Below are 26,559 nucleotides of genomic sequence, written 5' to 3'. Positions count from 1 at the left end.
GGTTGGTGGCGGCCTGCATCCAGCGCCTTCCCGCTACCTTTATGAGGTCGTCGGTCCATCTTGTGGATGGACTTGTTGGGTCTTGTGGGTTTATTCGCTTTAGCGACCCATAATAAAACCCTTAAGAAGTAATAAAACTTTAACCCCTTTATTAATAAAAGTTACACCCTAGTTGAACTCTGGCTTAAATTGTCATTTGGTATGGAAATGTCATTTTAATCCAAGGTTCTTCCAAGGTGTAACTTTTTATTAATAAGGGGGTAGTACTTCTTTAAATAAAAATATTTATTTCACAATCATCCCCATCAATAATTATAGAGTTAAGGAAGGATGCTGGAACAGTAAACCCTTCCTGACTCGCATAACCTAAGTACCATACGATGGACACGTATGATACTTCTTCTTTTTCTTTCTCGGTCCCTCACTGATGAGGATCGCGACCACAGATAGTGTTCCTCCACAGACTGCGGTCATAAGCTGTGTGGACCGCACGATGCAAACTCCCGCCCAGCACCGTCTTCCTCGCCGCGTCCGACCATCTCGTCGGTGTCCTGCCCCGAGCGCGTCCCCCTTCATACTGTATGATACTTAGGTTACACAAAAAGTATCTTTATCTTCGAATGCAACCAGATCTGAGGCTGGTGGCCATAGTAAATGTTGTTCGTCTTGGTAAGACCTTTCAAATGACACTACAAACATTACTATTGGAGCCGGGTACCATTCTGCAAAAAAGTATGTATATCTTCGTACACAACCAGATCTGAGGCTGGTGGTCATAGTGAAAGTTGTTCATCTTGGTAAGACCTTTCAAACGATACTAGACTCATATCTATTGGAGCCGGGTACCATTTTGCCCATTGTCCTTTGTCTGAATTAAATATACAAACATTTAACGTATACTTCCCACCTTGTATCATACACACCTCATACTCGTTTGAATCCTCTTTTATAATTTTAACTGCTTTAGACCGACACAATTTAGCAAAGTGTCCCACACGTTTACAATTGTAGCAAGTTGCTTTTTCCGCGGGACATTTTTCTCTTGGATGTCGCTCCTTCCCACAAAACCAGCAGTTTCCTGTCTTTTTTCTTTTTTCAATTTTCATGAGTTCTGTCACTTCACCCCTCATTTTCTTAGTTTCTTCCTGTGGGTCTAGACAAAGTGCCATTATAATCGCAAACCAGTCGAAAAGTGGTCGAAAAGCCCCTTTTTTGTATGGAATTTGACGGATTCGATTTTCGATTCGATCAAAAAGTGCGTTTTGTCTAGGGGGGCTGCTGTATTTCAGATTGTCTTCCCATTTGTATGGCTTCTTCTAATGTAAGATCTGGTTTGAGTAGCATCCTGTCGCTTAGACTTTTATCTGCAATACCAACGACAATTCTATCTCTGATAAGATCAGTCTTCAGAACGCCGTATTCACAGTGCTCGGCAAGTCGGTGTATTTCAGTGACAAATTCGTCAACCCTTTCGCCTTGTAGTTGCACCCTGGCGTTGAATTTGAATCTTTCATAGATTACATTTCGTTTGGGAGCGAAAAAATCATCAAATTTTTTCAATAGCTTAAGGTAGCACATGGCGTCCTCCCCAAACTGCAATATTACGTCTTCTGCCCTTTCTCCCATGCAATAAATGAGGCAATTTATCTTTTCTTCGTCGACGTTGTTGTTTTGACCTGTTAAACTCATGTACCTCATAAATCTGGTTTTATACTTCGGCCATTCTTCCGGCACAAAACTGAAAATTCCGGGTGGCGTCACCTTGGCTTGGTGGCCTCTTCCACCCTGCTCTGCCTCCTTCATGTCTGATTTATGTTTTTTCTCCATTTATTACTTTTACCGCTGCCACCATGTGATAAGAGGCAGTAGATAAATAAAATACTGAATGAATTACTGACACTGCATGTTTAATAACCAGCTCCCTCAAGATGCCAAAACAACATGGCCGTCTTTTTCAGTACCATAGACAATGAACACAATCATAGACTATTAAAGAAATCCAAAGATGATACAACAGAAACCCCTTTTATAATAGTAAAATAATGTAGGTATGATGACTCATTCATTACCTAACACCTTTTGTACTGGTTTGCTGGGATTCCCTGTATTTAAATTTGTGCTTGGTCGGATTACCTTAGTTCAAATTCAAACTCAGTTAGTTCAATTTGGTGAGAATCAATTCTATCACATAAATATTTTAATAATTACTTATTCTGTGATAGTAAATCAAGTTACGGGAAGGATGTCCCTTCGACTACGTGGAAGTTCGTAGGTAAAGTTTTATTTTTGAACCGTACATACTACATAGTAAATAATAGTTAATAATGTTTAAATAAACAAAAACTTCATGAAAGATTTTTATTCTGTTGCTCCAGAGAACCGAACCCAGGATCTAATTTGTTGCTCTAAAAACTAGACTGTTATTTATAAATTAGGTAGGTACGGTCGGCTCTATTATTAAATAAGATGGTACAGGAAATACAATTAATTATCCTTAACAGAGGTCACGGCTAATCAACTAATACGCTAAAAACAAAAAACAAAATTTTCTGCGAATCCACCTGTACTTATTTATTGTTGTAAATAATTTATTGACTTGAATATTTGCACAAGTGCGCTCTTTCTTTTCATTCAACTTGCTTTGATATTTTTTTATCATTATGTTCTTATTATTTTGTTTGATTATGCTAAGTGGCGACATTATAAAGGCGACTAGTTGTTCGGAAAAAACTTAGTGTGTGGAGAGGAGAGACGCAAGCATGGCGTGGTTACTGAAGACGATTATTCTGTTCGCGATACTGAGCTTCTGTGCTGGCACGTCGCCACCGAAGAAAAAGCCGAAGTGCAAACGTAAGTATATATGTATAAAATATTTTTTTCTTTTTAACCGACTCCAAAAAATGGAGATAATTAAGAATCTCTTCCAATTTTTGTCTTATTTTTTTAATGTAGATTATTCGAAGACGTCGATTTGTTTTTTTTTTATTTATGGAAAAAAAATTCAAGATGTCATAAACAAATTCTGTGAAATTTGAACTTATTGTGGTTACCTCTCTCACCATACCTGCTCACTATAATCTGTGTATCCCATTGACACGGGATTGCAATCTTGTCTCTATCTCATTTACGATTAATCTCATTTCACATTTTATTCGAATAAAACTCATCTACACTCTTGCTATTCGCTATTCAATAATTTATAATCGTCCTACACTACTTCAGCCCTCGGCTGAACGGGCTGCTTCTTATTAGTTAAATGTTCATCAGACGATTTAATGATATTCAAACTTGTTCAATGTCCTTAAATTGTTTGAACATCATGAACACATGTGTCTACCAGTCACGTTTCTTAGTCACGAATAAGTTTTGATGTAGGTAAGTAAGTATGAACACAACAATTAAATCGCCAGATGTTTAATGTGTACAAATTAAATATTTGTTTCTTTACTTTGTATAATCCACTTACTGCCAGTGAAAATTATGGACGTCATTACAAGTATTATTTGAAAATGTATTTATATAGGTACCGATTTATATTAAGTTAACCATGTAGGTGTACCTATTATACTCGTACCTACTTGGTAACAATTGAAATACCTATTAAAATGGAAAATGTAGAAGTACCTAATTGCATTATTAAACAGTTTGTTTCAAGATGTTTTTACAGCTACTACATTGCAAAAACATCTTGTTTTTCGAACTGGTTTCTTTTAAAATTTTCATGATAGTTTAACTACTTAGTAATACTGAATTACCTATTCTTTTCTTGACTAAAGATTTGTTATAAAAAAAATGGACTGAAGAAAGATCAGTTTTCACATTAATTGCATAGAAAATTCATTTTGCATTTTCCTCTACTACTCACTGACTCCTGGGGAATTTCTCGCTCATTGCATCACCTTTCATTCATAGCACCTAGATGTAACAAAAACGAGCATTACGTGGTGGATTCCGTCGCTTGTGAGAAGACGTGTGCGAACCGTAAGCACTATGACACCATGGGTGCGTGCAGGCCTTTCTCGAAATGTGTCTGCTCGGGTGACCTTATGCGGCTAAATGACGATGCAACTGGACCTTGCGTTACTGAGGATCAATGTCGTGAGTTCATAATTCATATCTACACATGATGTTTATATTAAACATAATGTTCGGTTCTGGGAATTCTTATTTTTTTGAGTCAGGTAGAGTCATAAATCTTGTCATTATTATCAGTAGGTAAATGTGCTTAGATTCTACACATTCAAGAGAATAATTTCCCCTTATTCATAAGAAAAACAGTAGTTGTTGCAATTCACGAAGGAGAGTGAGCTTTACATGTGTGGTAGCTCGCTACTGTTACGTTTTTCAAAAGTTTTGTAGACATTACACTATCGTTATGTACACGTACACGCACAAGTAAAGCTCACTCACCTTCGTGAGTTGCAAGAACTAAGAACAAACAGCAGTAAAGTTAAATATAACTAAAAAGCAGCAGGCAAATAATGAAGGAATAAAAAAAAATCGTATCGTTTTACCATTTACATTTCATAACATTCAGCGTAAAATTTTAGTAATTACACATTTTATAACTTCATTCATAGCATCTTCATGTTGTAACGAAAACGAGCATTATGTTGTGGACTCCAATGCATGCGAGAAGACATGTGCCAACCGTAAAATCTATCATTTGATGGGTGCATGCATGCCTGCATCGAGATGCATGTGCAACGGTGACCTTATGCGGCTAAATGATGATGCAACTGGACCTTGCGTTACTGAAGATCAATGTCGTGAGTTTATAGTTAAATTATGTAGTAAATTTGCAGTTCGTTCGTTTCAGCCAAATGACGTCCACTGCTGGACAAAGGTCTCCCCAAGGTTTTCCATAATGAACGGTCCTGCACTGCCCGCATCCAGGTTGTTCCCGCGACCTTTACCAGATTATCGGTCCACCTAGTAGGAGGCCTGCCCAGGCCCACGCTACGTCTTCCAGCCCGCAGAAATTTGCAGTTACAAGAGATTTTAATATAAAAGTGGGACAGCTACCTATTTCTTTGAGTTTGGTGCTTGGTAATTTTGCCGATACGTTAGCCATTCATGACGAAACATTATTATTTGGCTTGGAGTACTATCGGTTCTTTCTCTCAGTGCACTCATATTTAACACCTTTCATTCATAGCACCTACATGTAACGATAACGAGTATTACGTGGAAGACTCTAACGCCTGCGACAAGACATGTGCGAATCGTAAGCATTTGATGGACAACTTTTAGGAAACCATAGTCTCAAATGACGATCTATGATTTATGAATAGATTTAGGAGGAGACGACAGTTGTCCCGACGGGGACAGGAATGCAACGCGTCAAGAGTGCGCGTCGTGGTGCCAACCAACATGCTCAAGACCAGTGCCTGGAGAAATCTGTCCTGCAGCGTGTTTGCCCCGTGGTTGTGTCTGCAAGGAGGGCTACATACTAGCGGCTGACAGCAAATGCATAGCAGTGGAAGACTGCCCTCCAGGTTAGTTTAACACTTAGTTATCTAGCTCCGCAATTTGCTTTTCTGGTAGAAATGAGTTTAGGAACAATGGAGATTATCGTAATAAAAGATTATTGTAAGAGCAGTACAAAAACAGGTATCAAAGTCACCTACGTATTTTTGAAATACAGAATTTTAATTGCAGCAGTTAAAAGAGCTCAGTAGAAATGATGATTTATGACTCCAAATTGTTTTTTTTTACGCAAAGCCTTTTCTATATTTTTGGTGTGCGCATTTGCTGCTAACCTTAATATCTCCTAACTGATCAGTCCTACAGGTTGGACCATGCAATATAGCGTATTCGTTTATGCAATATAGCGCAACTGCTAGGGGGTGCAATTTTCAAAGTGCCTGCTTTGAGAGAAAATCAGACCGTTGATTTCAGCGCACGAGATTTCCAATAGAGCCTTCTAAACTTCAATATACATAGTTATTATTTGATGTGTTCAGGTTGCAATGGAGACGCAAACGCTACGGTAACAACATGCACCACAGGCTGTCCGGCCACTTGCACGCCGAATGACCGGGTGTGCCCAGCAGTATGCGGACCGATCGGCTGCGCTTGCCTTCCGGGATACGTGCTGTCTGATGAGGGCAAGTGTATCCTCAAGGAGGACTGTCCAGGTATGCCAAAGTCAGTTACAAGAGATTTTAATATAAAAGTGGGACAGCTACCTATTTCTTTGAGTTTGGTGCTTGGTAATTTTGCCGATACGTTAGCCATTCATGACGAAACATTATTATTTGGCTTGGAGTACTATCGGTTCTTTCTCTCAGTGCACTCATATTTAACACCTTTCATTCATAGCACCTACATGTAACGAAAACGAGTATTACGTGGAAGACTCTAACGCCTGCGACAAGACATGTGCGAATCGTAAGGTGTTTGATATAATGGGCGCATGCAAACCTTACTCGAGGTGCATGTGCGCGGGTGACCTCATGCGGCTAAATGATGATGCAACTGGACCTTGTGTTACTGAAGATCAATGTCGTGAGTCCACTGTTATGTACCATATTTCAATAAATATCCATATCTATATACAAAAATATTATGGGCAGAGGTCTCTGAAGAGCCAGAAGCTATTTAGACTTGCGACCAGGGTAATTTTTCATTAGTTCAAAAACTTGATTATTATTCGTATTTCTTAATCCATTGAACATGGGGCTTGATACGTTCGTCAGAAGCAAACTTCACCATTCATTTAATTGTAACATTTTTTTTTTATGTGGGTAGGTAATAATAATGTAATGGGTAATCTGAACTAATTTTTGCCCTTTTAAGCGCCCAGTTTAGAATGTGGTCTGAATGAAGTAGCATCAAAGGACAAGATAGTCTGCCCGCCCCAGACCTGTGAGAGTATCTATGCTTCGTTCTACTGCCCCCCTCGTGATCCTGAGCCAGGGTGCAATTGTATCAACGGTTATCTTAGAAACCGCAGCAATATTTGTATACCAAGCGAGCAGTGCCCTGATTTGAGTAAGAAACTCTTGTTTTATTTTTTGTATAATTAGTAAGGTCATATACATCATCATTCAGTTGCAAGGTCAATCTTAATGTATTTTGAACATTTCCCACATTGGTTAAAAGAACTCCTGGTATTCGTATAATAATTGAACTATCGGATAGAATTCCTCAAATCGTGTTCTACGGAATTATAAACTTTGTGTATCGACCTGTAAGTATCGACTCACAACACAAAGTAGCGTTTGTGATGAACGTATATTACTCAACGGCTACTTTTTTTTTAGCAATAGTACTTCCGACCTGCGGCCCGAACGAAATTGCTGTACAAAAAAAATATGAATGTCCGCCTCAAACCTGCGGGCGGGATTTGTCATTGTACAACTGCGATGACCAACCATCTCCTGCGCCAGGCTGCATCTGTATTAAAGGATATTTGAGGAACTCCACTGGCGATTGTATACCCAGAGATCAGTGTTCCAGTAAGAATTTCTACTTTGGGTTGCTTTAAACTTTAAATACGTCTGTGTGACATTTAAGTAGATATTCCTATATGGCTTAGACTAATGCTTCAATCACACCAACGCGTGCAGATCGTCAACGATGGCGCGATCACAGCGCGATCATAGGCCAATGACAGGTCGTGTGAACTGTCATGGGTCGCGTGACCTATCATTGGCGTTTGATCGTGCTAGCGATGGCGATCTGCACGCGTTGGTAGTCTACACAAGAAAATCAATCTTAATGTTACTATTTTCAACATTTCTCACATTGGTTAAAAAAAGAACTCCTGGTATTCGTATAATAATTATGAACTATCGGATATAATTCCTCAAATCTCATTTAATTTTACAGAAAAAACGGAATATGTACACAAAGTGTGTTCTGCGGAATTATAAACTTTGGGTATTGAGTTAGACTCACTACCCAAAGTAGGGTTTGTGATGAACGTTCATCACTAAAAAGCTATTTTTGTTTTAGCACCAGTACTTCCAACCTGTGGCCCGAACGAAATTGCTGTACAAGAAAAATATGAATGTCCGCCTCAAACCTGCGACAGCATCTTGTCATTGTACAACTGCGAAAACCAACCACCCCCTAAGCCAGGCTGCATCTGTATTGATGAATATTTGAGGAACTCCACTGGCGATTGTATACCCAGTGATCAGTGCCCCAGTAAGAATTTCTACTTTGGATTGCTTACGTCTCTGTGACATTTAAGTTTGTTAATTTGTAGATATTCCTTATGGCTTAGACTAATGCTTCAACCACACCAACGCGTGCAGATCATCACGTCGTCATCGCCGGCGCGATCCATGATAGTTCACGTGACCTGTCATTGGCCTATGATCGCGCTGGCGATGGCGATCTGCACGCGTTGGTGTGGTTGAAGCTTAACAGAGCTAACTGAACCTGATGGAATGTACTCTTTGGGATCACAGGATAGTCTTTCATCAGATCAATTTGAATTACTTTATTTATTCCATTGATGTAGCTTTACTTGGATTTCTTAGTTTCCTTATGTAGCCGTTGACAGGCGCTACCATGCTTGGTAGCGCCTGTCAACTAACTAACAGCTGTTCTGACTTCTGTTAGGTGAAGTTGTAAAGTATGAATAAAGGACAAAGCACACTTATCAACCCGGAAACGGACCGTACCAGTATCAACTCAAGACGGTCAATATTCTTTACGGGACTATTCCCACCTCTCGTTCCCACCACTGCAACTCCTGTGTAGCCAGGATTTACAGCTTGACCGCCATAATAACCCAACCAATGAAGGTCAAGTTTGTACCGGGTGAAAGTTAAACTCAATATTCTTTGTATGAAACGAAGGCGATACGGTGTTGATATGTGACCTTTAATCTAGCATTTGATTGATAGCTTTTAGGAAACCATAGTCTCAATGACGATCTATGATTTATGAATAGATTTAGGAGGAGACGATAGTTGCCCCGACGGGGACAGGAATGCAACGCGTCAAGAATGCGCGTCGTGGTGCCAACCAACATGCTCAAGACCAGTGCCTGGAGAAATCTGTCCTGCAGCGTGTTTGCCCCGCGGCTGTGTCTGCAAGGAGGGCTACATACTGGCGGCTGACGGCAAATGCATAGCAGTGGAAGACTGCCCTCCAGGTTAGGTGAACACTTATCTAGCTGCATAATTTGCTTTTCTGGTAGAATATATAAATGAGTTTGGGAACAGTCGAGATTATCGTAAAAGAACCGTACAAAAGCAGGTATCAAAGACACCTACGTATTTTTGAAATACAAAATTTTAATTGCAGTGGTTAAAAGAGCAGTAGAAATGATGATAATATGACTCCAAATTGTTTTTTTACACAAAGCCTTTTCTAATATTTTTGGTGTGCGCATTTGCTGCTAACCTTAATATCTACTAACTGATCAGCCTACAGGTTTGACCATGCAATATTTAAAGTGTCTGCTTTGAGAGAAAATCAGACCGTTGATTTCAGTTCAATATAGTTATTATTTGATGTGTTCAGGTTGCAATGGAGACGCAAATGCTACGGTAACAACATGCACCACAGGCTGTCCGGCCACTTGCACGCCGAATGACCGGGTGTGCCCAGCAGTATGCGGACCGATCGGCTGCGCCTGCCTTCTGGGATACGTGTTGTCTGATGAGGGCAAGTGTATCCTCAAGGAGGACTGTCCAGGTATGCCAAAGTCACTTTAACCCTTTTAGATGGGTACTCACTCTGGTACACCAGTGAATAGAGACACAATAGAAACCAATTTTTGTTATCGCGGTCTCATGCGACCACTTAGGGTTCCAAGACTTCCAAGCATCATTCTCCCTTTACTTTGAAGTACCTAGGTCAATTGATTGCTTGATCAAATTCTTAGTGTCAAGATCTATTACCAATATTCTCCTTATTCTGACATGGCTCAAAATCAGATGAGACAGTTTAATGTGTCTGTATAAATACAATGATCGTGATAGGTATGTTTTCAAGTGAGCATTTTCCTAACCAAAACTAACAAAAGGCTGAGTTTAATTCTGTGCTAACCTAAAACTTACACAAGGAAGATGATTTTACATAAAATTTCCATAATTTTTTAATCCATTATTGTTTAGATAGATCATTAGATTAATCACTGGTTGGTTTAGGGACATGGTGGGATAGGTAGTTGAAATAATTTGTTTATATTTATCAATGGTGGATGACGTCTTACTCGGGGGAGAAAGTAGACCCCTTGCAAAACCCAAGTTCGTGATCCTGTGATCAAGATGAATGATTTACAAGGAAAACAGCCGCAGGAAAACATTAACAAAACTCATGAAACATACCTAATGAATAAAGATTTTCGATAAGTACTACAACATTTACAAGCGTGTCTGCTATTAGAAAAGATCGTTGCTCGATTTAATGATCTTAAAGCAAGTAAGTCGAGGGTAGAAATGTGCGTCTTATCTGACAATACCAAAGATCCGGATCCGGTCCGGATCAAGAGAGACCAATTTGTCTAACCCTGGACCTGGCAGACAAAAATATTGTTAAATGTAGAGAGATTTTAACAATAGGACAGAACTTACTAATGCCTTAGTTAGAAGGATAAACTGACTATAACACCCTTACAAAGGCTCCAAGCCATCCGCAATCATACCTATACATGCAACTGTGTCGAAAGAAAAATTATCTAAAAAGAAAAACCAGATAAGACAACAGCAGAAAAGAAAAAGTAACAGGCACCACTAAAATTTTCCATTAAAATCACTAGATTTTTCATTTAATCACAAAATTAACCAATAAATTATAGATGTTGCAGGATGTGGCGGAGACCCGAACGCGGAGTTAACTATGTGTACGTCCGGCTGCCCTCCCACTTGTGGACAGAGTGACATCGCATGCCCAGACGTATGCGGACCACCTGGTTGTCAATGTAAATCAGGATATGTGCTGTCAGACGGCAAGTGTATCCTGCCGCAGAATTGCCCAAGTACGTGATTTTTTGTGAACACTTGTGTGTCCACAATAAATGCATCTTGATTTGAATTTTGAGTTTTAATTCATGTGGTAAATTTTATTGTTTCCCAAAAGATAGTTTAGTACCTTATCATAAAAAAATATTTTGTGGAAAAATGTCTTATTTCTGGTGAGTAATTCATACAAATAACAAAAGCTAAACATTACACTTATATGTATTGTATACTCATTAAGAAAAAGTTTGTCCAGAAGAAGGTTGCAAAAGAGATAAACATATGATGCTGAAGGCGCCATTCTTAGGCTACCTACTACTTTTTGTAAAATGACAAGAGTTTCATTTTTAGTTGATGACAGCTGTCCCGATGGGGATAAGAATGCAACTCGTCAGGACTGCCCGTCTTCATGCCAACCAACATGCCAGGAGCCTATGCTTCCAGATGGATACTTGTGCATAGACGCATGTCTGCCTCGGGGATGTGTGTGCAAGTCGGGCTATATTCTTTCGAGTAGCAACGGCCAGTGCATTGCTCAGGAAGACTGTCCTCAAGGTATACCTACCTTGGTGATGTATGTTATTCGTCAGTAGGGTGCTTCTTTCTTAGTCAAAGTTGGTTTATTTGCCTGTAGCACTATCCGTATGACTATTATTTGACATATGATTTTTGCCCATGATCCGTGGACTATTCAGATTTTTCTATGGCAGATTTTTCCCTAACAGAGTCTCTGACAGTGGTTGTCATCTACCACTTTTGTTGTATATTGTAATAATCTACCACTTGGAATCCCTGGGTTTTGTTAACATTAAATGAATTACAATATCTTTGTCCTTAATTTTGGTTCGTCTTCCTCATACCTAATGTCTTATTTACTTGCTTTTGTATCCTTGGTATTTTCATTCCTCTCTTCTCCTTATTTATCAAGGTCCATGTGGGTTAAACGAAGTATACTCCAGCCAGAAAATAAAATGCCCTCCTCAAACTTGCGAAAGTATATACACTTCATACGAGTGTCAGCTCCAACTGCCAGAGCCTGGATGCAACTGTATCGACGGATACCTCAGGGATGGAAATAATAATTGTGTGCCTAGCGATCAATGCCCGGGATGTAAGTATTTTGTGAATTAGGATCGTTTTACATACGCACAGGTGTGAAAATTGTTTCAAGTATCTCTACCACCATCGTGCCTTTAGTATTTGCCCAACTATTATTTTTCTAGGGACTTTCAACGGTTTGCATGGATTATATTAACGGATTTTTTTTATTATTGTAAGTATTTATTGCCTTTATTGCCAACAGTTTTTACAGGCTTAACCATCTTTTATTACCCGACTGCGCCGGAAGGAGGGATATGTTTTACTATAACCATTGCCGTTACCATAGCTGGGCACCGTTAATCAAATAGTTAACTTCGTTAATCGTTAAACCGTTAATAAAAAAATTAACTTCGTTAAACGTTAAAAAGTTACATCTAGCAAGATTTAACGCAAGTTAACGTTAATCGTTAATCCGTTAACACGTGATAATAAAACGAATAAAATAATTGTATGCAAGGTTCAAATAATTTGGAAAGCTTGGAATTTATTCCTCTTTTTATTAATGTTTGCGCTACAAGCTTTCGAAATTATTTGAACCTTGCATACAATTATTTTTTTCGTTTTAGTAACGTCTCTGGTCTGGCGTTCACCAGCTCTTAGTCTATAGTATTTCAATCTCAGAGCCTTGGTTCAATTACAATACAATTTAACACCAAAGTGCTCGAAAAGACAAATCCAGCAAACCCAAACTCGATAAGTTTCCACCGTTTCGTTTAGAAGTTCCTATGGTCACCTCCTGACTCCAAACAAGTGGAGTCAATATTAGTAAAGCTTGTAAATAAATAAAAAATAGCATTTTTATATCGTTTCGTTCTGGTTACAAAAACTGTTGTTTTGGATTCTAGAAGTTCTGGAAGCCTGAACGTACTCGTCAGAACGCGTTTTTTTAGGGGAGTGCCTTCGGCAGCCGGCACCACCGGTCACTGATTCGGCAGCCGGCGCCGGTCGCTCATTTGGTAACCGGCGCCGGATGCTGGTCCATACTTTAGTAATGTTACATTTGTAGGTGGGTACTTCTCATCGCCATGGTTCTCATCGTCACCTTCGTGGCGAATTTTATTTCTAACTTATTTCAACTTTTTGTAAACAAAAATTGTAACGCTTGATGTGAAGATTGTATTCTCAGTAAATCAGTCAAATAGTGAGTCTCGTTTGGACGCTTTAACGTTTTGAATTTTTTGATGCCACGAAAGTGATTCTGTACTTCACAGCAATAATTTTTTCAAACTTTACTACTGTAAATGACTCTTAAGTGTTTATAAAACATATATTTTGTCTTATTTTCATAGATAAATAGCAATAACATAATATAAATAGGTACCTACTTAAATACAAGATAAAATTTTACCGATTACGTCACCTACTAAGTTACAAGATTCTTCGCAATTGGTTTTAAAGGTGACACTGGTGGCATTCTGAAATGCTAAAGAAGCAAAAAACGGATTATCAGTACCTCAATAAAAAAAGAACTCTAACTGATTATTAGTCCCTCAACAAAAATATATTTTTTATTTAGGCCAGAGGGCCTCGTATTTTTGTTGTACAACTTTTAACTCAAACTTCAGATTAAATTTATCTTACAAACAGATACACAGTCACATATACAGACATACATACAGTCATACAGACAGACAACAAAAATTCGAGGCCCTTATTTTTTTATTGATGTACTGAACTCTACTTAGGCACCACGTATAATTTATTAGTTATTATACATAATATTATAAAAACATGAACACCAGTCACTATATTTTAAAATAAACCAAAGCAAGAAATCACTTTCGTGGCCTAAAATCACCTTCGTGTATAAAACACCACGAAGGTGACGAAAATTTTAGTTTTTTATGAATTATCCTTAAATTTGAATTTAACGGTTCAAGTCGAATACTACACAAATAAGTCTAACATGTTAAGTTTTCAATGACAAAGTTTCAATTAAATTGTTTAAATTTTAGAGGTAGAAAATATTGTTCAAGCAAGCGACGGTATGTCTATGGATAATCACAAAAAGTTACGTATTTTTTTCGCGGAGCGACGATCGACCTATCTCACCTCCCCGATGGTCGAAGCGCGACTGACGTTAACCGAATAGAACGCTGTGATTGGTTGCTGGTGTTCGGTTTAACGGCAATCTTGTATTATTACTCAAAATGTTAGGTACCTAAAATCGTGTGACCAACGTATTTCGCTTTCTCAATTCAAAATAATTATAAGAAGATATTTTTTTGACTATTGTGTGGAAAGTATATTTAATAACGATGATTTTAGTATATGCTACACACAAATTGAATGAAAATTGTGAATGCAGTAACCAAATGTTTCATTGCAACCGAAGGTGTGACACGATGAGAACGCGAAAAATGACCCCGTTTTTTATCGTTTCATGTGATTTTTTCATATTATTTTTGCTTCTATTACGATAAAATTTATTTTGTATGTAGCTAAATAGATATTTTATCATCTGATTTCAAAGTTATTGTTCTAACTTATACCGTTTATGAACTATTATTGTGTTACCATCAAATTTGAGTGTAAATGAGAAGTACCCAGGTATTTTTCGACAAGTCCTCCTTGATAAGTTGGTCAATTAGAGTAATTTTGCATCCAGTTTGTTTTTTAATTATTTTGATCTAATACATTTTTTATTAGCGCCTGCTTTTAAACTAACAGTGCCTGATCTTTAACAGTTTTTGGCAATTTTAATCTTTTGCTGAGAAAGATGATTGAAGGTTGTGTTTTTCATTCAGTTCTACTTTTAACTTTAAGAATTTTTTGAGTGGCACTCAGGCGGAGAAATATAGTCTAGTATTCGTTGTAGATACTGTTTTTATATTTAAGCGTTTTCGAACTCTTCTTAAGACGAATATTCATCACCGACTTTTATTTTTATACAAGTGTATCAAAAACATGTAGAAACACACAAACTCGCAGCTGTCGAAAAACAATACAAACAAACTTTAAAGTAATAAAACCGGCCAAGTGCGTGTCGGACTCACGCACATAGGGTTCCGTACCATTGATTTATGAATTTTTTTTTTTTAATTTAAGTTATTTGTATGAAAGATTATGCGGTAATAAGCGGTTTACGATTTACGAGGTATTAAAAAAAACTACTTACTAGATCTCGTTCAAAACAATTTTCGTTGGTAGTTTTTATAGTAATGTACATCATATGTTTTTTTTAGATTTTTCATTTTCTTATTTTAGAAGTTAGAGGGGGGGGGGACCAACTTTTTTCCACTTTGGAAGCGTCTGTCACGCAAACTATTCGGTTTAGAAAAAAAGTATTTTAGAAACCTCGATATCATTTTTGAAGACCTATCTATAGATACCCCACACGTATGTTTGATGAAAAAAAAATTTTTGAGTTTCTAAGTATGGGGAGCCCCCAATTTTTTTTTTTTTTTTGCATCAAAATCATAGTGCGGTTCACAGAATACATCTACCTACCAAGTTTCAACAGTATAGCTCTTAGTTTCGGAAAAAAATGGCTGTGACATACGGACGGACAGACGGACGGACGGACGGACAGACAGACATGACGAATCTATAAGGGTTCCGTTTTTTGCCATTTGGCTACGGAACCCTAAAAAAGTACGGTTTCGGAAACTAGCTTTTTGTACTTGACTTGAACCCTCTGTTGCCGGTTGCCTATACCACCTATACTGAGTGCCAGCGCCGGCAGCCGTTTTGACTGCCGGCAGTGTATCACGTGGTATCACCGCCGGTTCCCAATGGCGATATTTTTGGAAACCGGCACCGGCAGCGAAGACACTCCCTTTTTCTAGTGTTTTTCAGCGTGCCTGCTGTATCTTTTTGGTAAATAGTAGGTACTGGATTAACGATTAACGGACTTAGGATAATTTAACGGAAGTTAACGAGTCCGTTAACATTTTTTAAAGTTAACTTAAAAGTTAATCCGTTAATAGAAATGTTAACTTCGTTAATTAACGATTAACGGATTAACGAGTTAATGCCCAGCTATGGCCGTTACATTATTGCTTAATAGCAACATTAATATGTTAATTTATTAACAAGTGGCAGCGTGTCTTTGTGACCAGCTGCATCCACTCTTCCCTTATTTTAGCTTTTCGTTGGCTTGTTATTTTTGGGTCTAACATCTATTTCTTTGCTTTCCTCTTTTTCTTTTTATTTAGAATCTGGGATTCTATTTTGTTATATCCTACGTTCATTTATTTTCATTTTATTTGAGCATTATGTTCTACCACCGCCACTTATGATTCATTGTTTTGGTCACTGAATAAACCACGGATACTCTCGGCGCATTTAAGGGACTCTTATCTAGGTTTAAATAAGACGTCAATATATAGGTGACAATTTATTGCTTGACACAGGTTGTCAATGGTTCACAATGGTTGTCAAAGGTTCACAGATGTCAAAATACTCCAGGTATATAAAGCCAGGGAAAAAAATCTGGACACCGCGGTACAACTTTTCGTCCCTCAAAGAGCAGTGACATCTCTCGGCAAATAACACAAACAAGTTTCATGGTAGGTTTATACATATCGCCCACCAAGGACCGTCCAAGGTCCTTAACAACAGGAAAATTGAAAAGAAACCAAATGAAACTTATGCGAATGCATCGCCCACCATGAAACAGGTTACGGCACACATCAACAATAAAATTAAAATAAACTATGTAAAAAACCATTGCACCGTAAAATAACAAAACACATTCAATATACTCAAAACATCAAAACCTTAAAACTAAATAAACTAAAATTATCTAGCTTTAGGAAGGAGACAAATTTGTTACCCTTGAAACTAACAACTAGAACATCATCGTTACCGGGATGGACCACAATCACCCTGCCACTAAGCCAAGACCCGTAGCTAGTTGTCCACCGTTAGGACAACTAAATCACCAACTTTTAGGTTGATGAATTTGCAAAGTCCATCTTTATGTTATTCACCTTACGACGTTCATGAAGCTGTGAAGTACAAGTCTCCAACCAACTCTCAACAGTTCACATCAAGAAAAGGATTCAAGAAACGGAGAAAACTACGTTAGATAAGTACACACTTTTTTACATTTCAACATCAGCACTAAAATTTTCAGATTGGCATGCAACTAACTAACACAACCCATAGCCTTCTGTATCACTACTGATGTTGTATACCCGTCGCGTTTCTCAAGCGTATCCTTTTATATTTAACTTTTCTTTTTGTTTCAGTTTCTTCGTAGGTCTGCACGTCGACCTTGTAGCGGTATACATCTTCACTTCGGTTCCAGGTAATACCACCACTTTTTATAATTTTATCAGCTTTCCTTTTCAGCCCTTTTTCGTTTCCTTTCCGTTGACTTACTTTACCATCTTTCATTGCCTTGACCAAATCTTCATTATTAGTAGTCAACTTTTGCAATCCAAACCCCTCTTTACCTAACGTTATGTTCACCCCTCTGTAAAGTTGAATCCTCTGATCGATAGTTCCGCAACCCATCATGAGATCGTCCACATTAAAATCTGACAATATCTTTTCAGCCGCCGTTGGAGAAACTTCACCATGATCCAAATTCATGCTAACATATTCATTAGAAACCTCTACGTATTTCTGTTTCAGATCGCCGTTCTTCAGTCTTCGTTCTAATGAATACGTTCTTTTTTCAGATGTTTGCCAGGGATTCTTCACATCGGGAACTTCATTCTTCACCGGGAGACGCTCATTGTATCGACCAGTGTCATCTCCTCTACGAGTAGTTCTGGTAAAGTATCCTTCGCGTGTCTTTTTATTTTCTGAACACGTTCCTTTCTTTGGCAACGGAATGTCATCTTCTAGCTCCCTAAATCTTTTTAGAAGCTGATTATCCTCCACGCTACAATGCATCACATTTATTGGTTCAGAGGGCTTCGTGGGCGTGTGAACAACACCAGAGAGAATCCACCCCAATGACGAACACTGAGCGAGTGGTGAACCAAGCGGTCCCTTGATGACTCCGTTTTGAATAATCCGGCTATATACTTCTGACCCTAACAACAAATCTACACTGTTAGAAGTATAATAGCTCGGATCCGCGAGGACAATGCCCTCAAGCTCCTTCCATTCCTCCGCTCTTATTTTTCGGTTAGGCAAAAGCGTTGTGAAGGACCCTAGTACGTAAGCTTTCACTGTTACAATAAAGTTTGGATCAACCCGTGAAGCTATTTTTATTTCAACCATAGACCTTGTCGTGACCCCATTCGTGCCACCTACTCCTACCACCTGCCCTCTAGCTGGTATCTTCTGCAAACCCAATAACCGTACCATTGCCTCGGTAATAAAAGAAGATTGGGACCCTTGATCCAGTAGAGAACGAATCGTGTAAGTTTGGCCGTTTTTAGATACAGTATCTACAAGTGCCGTCGCTAGCAATACCTGGCTACAATCCACAGTGCTTCTTGTAGACGTGCAGGAAATAACAGCACCAACTTTCTTGGTATCAGCCGTAGTAACCTCCCCGTTTTGGGGTTCCTGAGCAGCAATCTTGTTCGTAGGATGCAGCAGAGTGTGGTGCTTCCTCCTGCAGATGCGACACTTGTACTCACTGCGACAGAATTTGGCAGAGTGATTGTTTCCGAGACAACAAAAGCACACATTGTGAGAAGCAACAAATTCGCGACGTAAATCCACAGACGTATCCCTAAAACCCTTACACGTGCTCAATTTGTGCTCCTTCTTACAAAAGGGACAGACTAACGTGGCAACGTGCATGGTTTTAATTTGACTAATAGGCAAGGTTTTATTAGGCATCGGTTTGGACTCTGAACTCAAAAATTCAAGGGCGCGGTAGCGATTGTTAAGAAACCTTTCGAATTGGTCGTAAGTAGGTAGCTCAGTAGTGCTACTATCCATGATGCTAAATTCCCACTGCCTTTTTGATTCAGGGTCCAACTTCAGCGTTAATATGTGGATTACCAGCACGTCCCAGGTACTAGTATCTATGCCAATGTTAGACAGAGCTGACAAACAATCATTTGTGGTGTCCATCAAACCTTTCAAACCACTAGCCGACTCACAAGTTACATTTTTCTGGCTCAGTAGTCTCTTCAAAATATGATGACAGATGTATCGTTTGTTGTTATACCTCTCGTCTAACAAACCCCAGCAATGCTCGTAATTACTATCGGTAATTGGAATGTTGCATAAAAGTTGCTCGGCTTCACCCTGTAAGTACCCCTTCAAATACAGCAATTTTTGAGCATTTCCTAATGTCTTGTTCGAATGTATCAAAGACTGAAATAAGTCTCGGAAGGTGTTCCATTCCGAGTACTTCCCTGAGAAGATCGGAATATTTACTTTTGGTAGTTTGACATTAGGCGCCTGTAGAGAGGGCTGGTTAGAATCAGTGTTGGAAGAACTTGTGATTATAACGTATTTAGATAAACCCGCTTTTAATTTACATTTATAATCAATATAGCACTCTTCTGTTTTGTCATAAGTGTCGTTTTGCATGTAGGTCGACTCGGATAATAATTTAGGTTCCGTAGTGCGCAACAATTCCTTATGGCCCAACAGAAACTCATTCCACAAACCTTCAAGTAGTTCCAACTTGCCCTCTAAATACTCCTTTGTCAAACGATCTTTCAGAACTTTTTGGAAATTCGTCTTAGCTTTTTCTATCCTTGACGCAAGGTCAAATTGACAATTCTCTAATCGTTCCATCATAAATGATAGTTATATAGACAAGTAAACAAACTTCCAAAAATAATAAAAATTTCTAAGTGTTTGACAACTCTAACAGAAATCGGGCATAGGTTCCCCGTAGCAACCGCTTTTTAAAAACTATTCTAAGTGCTAAAATATCAATCTAAAATTTTTCTAAGTCAATGTAAACAATTTGAAATTTCTAAGTTAAATTACTAGTGTAAAGTCCAAAATCCTTCAACTTTCTTCTCAAATAAAATGCCAAAAGAGTACTCACAGTTGTATCCGTTTCACTCACACACTATCACAATAGACGGCGAACTCTTCATCAAACACGAACTCCTTCGGGCTCCGACACGAACTGCTTAGGGCTCTAACACGAACTCCTTAGGGCTCCAGCATGAATCCCGTAGGGCTCCGATCGTGTCTCCACTAGATGGCGCCACTTCAGCGCAGCACCACCGTCATCATCTCCTGATCTTCCTCAACCAGTTGGTTGCCCTGACAGCACCATAGCTGGTACTGTCAAACTGATGTCAGCAGCTCCTAGCTGACCCAGCTTCTTCACCTGTCCTGTTTGCGACAGCGATCCACTGTCCAGGACGTCACCCCCTCCAAAAATGCACAAAGTGTAGTCGCGGCACCTGCACCGTTACCAGTGCCCAATGGACATCAACTTCCTGATGATATCCGACTCGACAGGACCATGAATAAACCACGGATACTCTCGGCGCATTTAAGGGACTCTTATCTAGGTTTAAATAAGACGTCAATATATAGGTGACAATTTATTGCTTGACACAGGTTGTCAATGGTTCACAATGGTTGTCAAAGGTTCACAGATGTCAAAATACTCCAGGTATATAAAGCCAGGGAAAAAAATCTGGACACCGCGGTACAACTTTTCGTCCCTCAAAGAGCAGTGACATCTCTCGGCAAATAACACAAACAAGTTTCATGGTAGGTTTATACAGTCACATCGTCTATTTTCGTTATGTGTCTTATTTTCATTGGGTTTGGTGGTTTGCAAGGATCGTAATATGGAAATGGATCATAAATTTGCCCTATCAAATGAATCATGGGATTTGTATACAAGCAAATTTTCTTGGCCAAGTTGCTATGTCCTCGTTTAAAGGATACAAGTTGTTACTTCCATCATTAATTCAAGAAAGCAAAATTTCTACATTCACAGCCACACCAATTTGCGGTGAAAATGAAGTGTATACTGATAGAAAATACACATGTCCCCCGCAATCCTGCGACAGCCAATATTTGAACTACCTTTGCGCCCAGGAAGAGCCAAGACCAGGATGCGTTTGTAAAGACAATTATCTCCGAAATGGAAGTGGAAATGATGCTGTTTGCATACCTATCAAGCAGTGTCCTCCAGGTAGGAATGTTGAATTTGGTATTTGGTAGTATAGGTTGAGTGATTACTTTCAGGCAACGCCACGAAGGTTAACGAGGTTTTGTAGAATGAATGTTGGCAATAATATGTTCGATTTTGTCCTGTTAACAAATGAAACAGATGACTTTAATACTGACAGTAACATCTAAAAAGTGAAGCGCAGCTAGATATTTAAGATAACTATTGCATGACTAATCAAACTTTTATTTATTCTTGAATATTTCTACTATTAATCTCATTTCTCGACGTGAACGCCTCAATGTAACCACGACCAGTCTGCCAAGAAAAAAGACGAAAAAGAAGAAGAATTTCATTAATGTTTTGTACTAATTATTGTTGGTAAGTATTAAATCATCGTATACAAATAAACGTTAATGTAAACTTCCACCAGGTCCCATCCAGTTTACCGTCTTGTGCGGCGAGAATGAAGTAAAAACAGATAACAAGAGGTCATGTCCGCCAGAGACTTGTGAAAGTATCGGAAGACTGTACAAATGTGCAGCTGAAGAGCCTACTCAAGGATGCAAGTGCATCGATGGATACTACAGAGATACTAATAATAAGTGCATCCCTAAAGACCAGTGTCCCAAAGGTAAATTAGAGAGCAAAAGAAAATACGTCATCCCTCGTAGTGCTACATAAAAATATAGATAAGCGCATAAAATATCTACTTCGCATTGTGGTGGATGGTTTACCATTTTCATTTATCAGAATACTAAGGATGTACAAATGTACTGCACTACAGAAAATAGTTTCAATGTAATGCAACAGTGTGATCTACACTTGTTTACTTTAAGAGTGGGAAATATGGACTTACAATTAACATTTGTTGTGGTTACACGTGCGTGGTGTTTGTATTTCCAGCGAAATTTTAAACGTGTAGTGTGTGATTCATTGCATTTTATCCTCACAACACGACTTTGGTAAAAAGGTGCTTGTCTCATTTTTATTGCACTTACACGATACATGTACCTACCAGAGGTGTGTACCGCACCTCTTTTAGTGAAAACATAGATATTGATTAGGGTGGTCCTTATTCCTACGAAAAAAAATTTTTTTTTCTTATATTTTGCGGGGCACCACGTAATTTGAATATATACCATATGAAAGTCTTTCATTGTTTTTTTTTTAATTTTTAAAAGACATTTAGGGGTCGCTGCCAAGGTTTGAATTTTAAGTAAAAACAAAATCTGTATTTGTTAGATTCATTTATTTTTAAAGCCAAAGCCAAATAAAAATATTACAAAATTATTGTTGTTGCTATGAACTAAGATAGTTATTATGTACAATGTACATATTTGAATCAATTATTTTTAAGATATAAGAGTTTACTTGTTAGTATCTCGACGCGTCGGTACCATGGTCGGTATAGAAGAGGGGTTGAGGGGAGAAGGGGACAAGAAGCGATTGTCTATTCTATCTATGCGATGTTCATTTGCACGTAAAATGTGATATAAACACTTGAATAAAAAATTTATGAAACCATGATTTAAGATTTTCAAAGCTTTTGTAAATATTTTGACAGCTGGTAGCGACCTCTAAATCTTAACTAAAAAAAAAAAACAAAAAAGCTAATTTCATATTTAGAGGTATATAATCGAATGAGAAAGTGCCCCGGGGATAATTCAAAAGTCGAAAAATAAGGACCACCCTAATATTGATTGATATAATATTATTATAACTTTGGTTTGCAGACGGTGCAATTCCTTCCTGTGACGAGGAATCATCAAGCTATGAAAGATCTGAAAGATCTTCGTCGAGTTCCCAAAGCTCTTCGTATTCATCATCAAAATCATCAACAAAAATTGGACCTAAAGGTGTACATCTATTAACACTGAAACTATTTTCTGTAGTTTGGCTAGATTAAGAGATGCTGCTTATCTAACTGTAGTAATATGTGAAATTATTATTTTACTATTATCTTGGCTGAAGTAAAGAATAAATCCTCTCTTGCCTCTGGTAAATTCGAGAGGGTCGTCCTTCTGCAGTGGAGGTGAAACGCCCTGATAATGATTTCATATTTTAGCCTGCAAAGGAGACAGGAACGCGACTTACACGACCTGCACATCCAAGTGCCCGGCTCGATGTGGACCGTCGTCGGGGCCTTCGATTTGTCCAGCTGTATGCGGCCCCCCCGGCTGCCAGTGCAAGAAGGGATACATACTAGCCGGGGACAAGTGCGTGCTGCCAAGGGATTGTCCACGTAAGTGAATGTGGTCAGAAAATTGGTAACCTACCAAAATCAGGTCACGGTTCTATGGCTCTTCTTTAAAATAATATGCATATGAATCACACAGGAATTCAGTCAAGTACTGCAAGAAGCAAAAACTCAAGCAACTAGTGTAGTTTGTTGTGGGAAATGAATAGTTTTGACTCTCGCATTGAATCAAATATACTAGTGCTACAAGTACACGAGTATGAGGTTTATTTTAAAGATTGTTTTGATACCAATCAACAAATTCGACTTGTTGAGAGAGGGAGAGAGAGTGGGTTTCAGTGTATGCTACTGCTTATTCGTTAAACAAAACTCTCGTTATTCCAGCAACACCAAGCTGTCACGGTGACAGGAACGCTACTTACAAAGTGTGCCCATCTATGTGCCAACCGACTTGCAAGCAACCGGTCTTGAATGTAGCATGCGTTCAGGGATGTGCTCCTGATGGATGCGTCTGCAAGCCGGGCTATGTGCTGTCTGATGAAAAGAAATGCATTCTGCCGAAAGACTGTCCAGGTAACTTGTCAGTGTAGTCATACCCAGTTTTAGAGGAACAGGTAGTAAGTTAAGATAGCTAATATTGATGTCCAAATTGTGTGATAGTCACCTCTATCCTTGAAAGGTAATTCCCCCTATGGGTCAGATTGGGCCGGAAAGTCTTAGTTGGCTAAATGTCTTGGAAATTAGTTTACGGTCTGTCTCTCTATCCATAGCAGCCTTTAGGGGGCCTTCGAACATAGGCCTCCTCTTCAACCCTCCATCGACTTCTATCCCTGGCCACACGCATCCAGTTCACTCCAGCCTGCTGCCGGATGTCGTCTGTTCACCATTTAGGTGGTCTTCCCCTGCCGCGAATATTTGGAAAAACAGACTAATATAACTTATCCATTAAATCATAGACAAAGCATTTATACCTTGGCAGTATGGGTAGTTTGATTCGGACTTTCTCATATCCCTCAGACTTAATCAGTCAATAACAAGAGAAGAGACCCCATTATCCTATGCAGATCCATTGAAATAGTCATAGCATGAACTTTGAAGGATTATCTTTATCCACTAAAGGCTAATGCAATGCATGTTCTCAGGTTGTAAAGGAGACAGGAACGCAACGCTCCAGGAATGCCCCTCTTATTGCCCCCTGACCTGCGAGAAACCAGTCGATACTGCTCCGTGTCCAGCTGCCTGTGCTCCTGAGGGGTGCGTGTGCAATAGAGGGTACTTGCTGTCTAATGGGCAGTGTGTGTTACCAAAGGATTGTCCAGGTGATTAAGGCCTTAATTTTCTCATTTTTATTTTTGCCGTATAGCGTTCTAATGACCAGAAAAGGTACAAAGATAGTTTTTTAAGACAAGAAAGAGTTGTTAAAGGTACTAGCTGGCAATGAAAAACTTTATTCAATTTAGACCAAGACTTGGCACTTATGACTGAAAATCAAGTAATGCTGTAAAAATACAAGTTGGGAAAAACTGGGTACAAATGTGTTCAATAGACTTCATCGATGGTACAGCAGAGAGAGCTCCACGTTAATATGGAATGAACTCATGTCATTTTTCAGGAGGATCGCCAACCTGTCCCGCCAATGAGCAATACGTCAACTGCCACGTGGAGTGCCCCAATAGCTACTGTCCAGTGAACGACAACCGGGGCATCCTCATCTGCGATCCTCCCTTCCCTTGCCCCGCCGGCTGCTCCTGCAAGGCTGGCTACAAGAGGAAGAGTTATGAAGACAGAACCTGCATTGAATATTCTTCTTGCCGTAAGTAATTTTAGTGTTGTCATGTCTTTGACATCGAGGTCCATCTTGCTTGTTCAAACCCTTACAAGATCTTGGTTCACGAATTTAATTTCATTTTCGTAGGTATAGGTTCTCATGATTTGCAATTAATATATTAGTATATTCTGTGTGCTTACCTTGAGTTCACGTTAGGTGTGCTCGCTAGCGACTGCGTAAAAAAATGTCATTAAAAGGCGATTATCACACTGCATCGTGCTCCGCCGCGGTCCGCGTGGCGACATACGAATCCCGCGCGCAAACGCGTCGTCAGTGTGTTGTGCCGCGCGTGTTTTCTATACAAACTGAGGTACTTGCATATAATGATTAAATCTGTCGTCCCGCGTACCGCGGTGGAGCGCGGTGCAGTGATAATCGCCTAAATGTATGACATATTGTGCAGCGCCCCTAGCGGCTACTTTCAATAAATAAAATCCTCATAGATTTTTTGACGTACTCGCTATCGAGCACACCTAACGTAAACTCATGGTAAGCACACTGATATTAAGGTTTCATCGAAGCTGTCTCTTCTAGCTCCCGTCAACTGCACAAGACCTAATGAAGTTTGGAATCCAAAACCACCCAACTGCATAGCCGAAAGATGCGAAGACGCAACAAACCCTCAACCTTGCAACAGGCCATACCCTAACTACACGCCACAATGCGTCTGCAAGGAAGGATACTACAGGAACGCATCTGATATCTGCGTTAAACGCTCAGAGTGCCGTAAGTGATAGAAACTTTTCCATATTTTGGTCTAATGACTTTTGTGTTACACTATTCGAAAGACTAGTCGACATAACAATTAAATAGGTACTTCGATTATTGACTCATCGTTTTTACTTTTTTCTGGACAGCTTATAATAGTTGAATACTTAGCTTATTTTAAATTCATTTGAGAAATCTAACTACCAGGAAAGGTAAGATAGCAATATTTAGTTTATTCAGACAAACCTCTTCTTGATCATTCAATAGGGAACCAAGTAAAATGATTTCGATCGGCTTGTTGTTTCATTTAAATGGGCTTTAATGAAGAGGGCGTGACTAATCTTATCTTTATTGTCTCAAGCATCGTCTTGAGGCTCGCGACAGAGGTATTCGGTCGTAGATCTCACAATCTGTGTTTGCAGATTGTGAGATCTACGACCAAGTGGGGTTTCCAGAAGTTCGAATAAAGCCTTTTATTTTATTCAGGATATTAAACAGTTGTACAAATTGAATCAAAATGGGCATGACTCTCATTATAGTGACTTCTGTTATTGTTTTACTTATTATCAGCAATTAGCCCACTATAAAATAATGAATTGGACGAAATGGACTATGAATTTATACTTATTTTAAAATAGAACCTTTTTCTTGAATTACCAGTTTTACTGACGTTACAGTTTTGTGATTCGAATTACTTAAGTCCATAAGGATCATAGCAAATTTTGAATGGGTCGTTGTTATTTCAAGACCCAAGCAAAAGTCACAATAAATACCGTAGTTACGATTT

At 38.9% G+C, this 26,559-nt stretch overlaps 1 protein-coding gene across 15 annotated transcripts in view; it reads left to right on the top strand.

The window, feature by feature from the left end:
- Nucleotides 1-2,687: 2,687 nt before the first annotated feature.
- LOC135076821 (zonadhesin-like) overlaps nucleotides 2,688-26,559 on the top strand; it is a 29,617-nt gene continuing 5,745 nt past the window's right edge. For 2 of the 15 annotated variants that reach the window (XM_063971276.1, XM_063971274.1), the window contains exons 1-22: nucleotides 2,688-2,850; nucleotides 3,913-4,098; nucleotides 4,581-4,769; nucleotides 5,295-5,498; nucleotides 5,967-6,140; nucleotides 6,325-6,510; nucleotides 6,802-6,996; nucleotides 7,269-7,463; nucleotides 7,963-8,157; nucleotides 8,912-9,115; nucleotides 9,487-9,660; nucleotides 10,766-10,945; nucleotides 11,277-11,480; nucleotides 11,854-12,036; nucleotides 20,863-21,060; nucleotides 21,470-21,670; nucleotides 22,773-22,895; nucleotides 23,105-23,281; nucleotides 23,621-23,809; nucleotides 24,379-24,555; nucleotides 24,849-25,049; nucleotides 25,599-25,790. In XM_063971276.1, the coding sequence (XP_063827346.1) occupies nucleotides 2,760-2,850; nucleotides 3,913-4,098; nucleotides 4,581-4,769; nucleotides 5,295-5,498; nucleotides 5,967-6,140; nucleotides 6,325-6,510; nucleotides 6,802-6,996; nucleotides 7,269-7,463; nucleotides 7,963-8,157; nucleotides 8,912-9,115; nucleotides 9,487-9,660; nucleotides 10,766-10,945; nucleotides 11,277-11,480; nucleotides 11,854-12,036; nucleotides 20,863-21,060; nucleotides 21,470-21,670; nucleotides 22,773-22,895; nucleotides 23,105-23,281; nucleotides 23,621-23,809; nucleotides 24,379-24,555; nucleotides 24,849-25,049; nucleotides 25,599-25,790 (4,018 nt within the window). In that variant the 5' untranslated portion in view covers nucleotides 2,688-2,759. The remainder of the gene's footprint in view (nucleotides 2,851-3,912; nucleotides 4,099-4,580; nucleotides 4,770-5,294; nucleotides 5,499-5,966; nucleotides 6,141-6,324; nucleotides 6,511-6,801; nucleotides 6,997-7,268; nucleotides 7,464-7,962; nucleotides 8,158-8,911; nucleotides 9,116-9,486; nucleotides 9,661-10,765; nucleotides 10,946-11,276; nucleotides 11,481-11,853; nucleotides 12,037-20,862; nucleotides 21,061-21,469; nucleotides 21,671-22,772; nucleotides 22,896-23,104; nucleotides 23,282-23,620; nucleotides 23,810-24,378; nucleotides 24,556-24,848; nucleotides 25,050-25,598; nucleotides 25,791-26,559) is intronic. The other 13 variants (XM_063971278.1, XM_063971279.1, XM_063971277.1 and 10 more) reach the window with 13 other exon arrangements.

This window comes from Ostrinia nubilalis, chromosome 12 (assembly GCF_963855985.1).
Source record: "Ostrinia nubilalis chromosome 12, ilOstNubi1.1, whole genome shotgun sequence".
NCBI classification, from domain to species: domain Eukaryota; kingdom Metazoa; phylum Arthropoda; class Insecta; order Lepidoptera; family Crambidae; genus Ostrinia; species Ostrinia nubilalis.
This window is presented reverse-complemented; position numbering and strand designations above follow the sequence as displayed.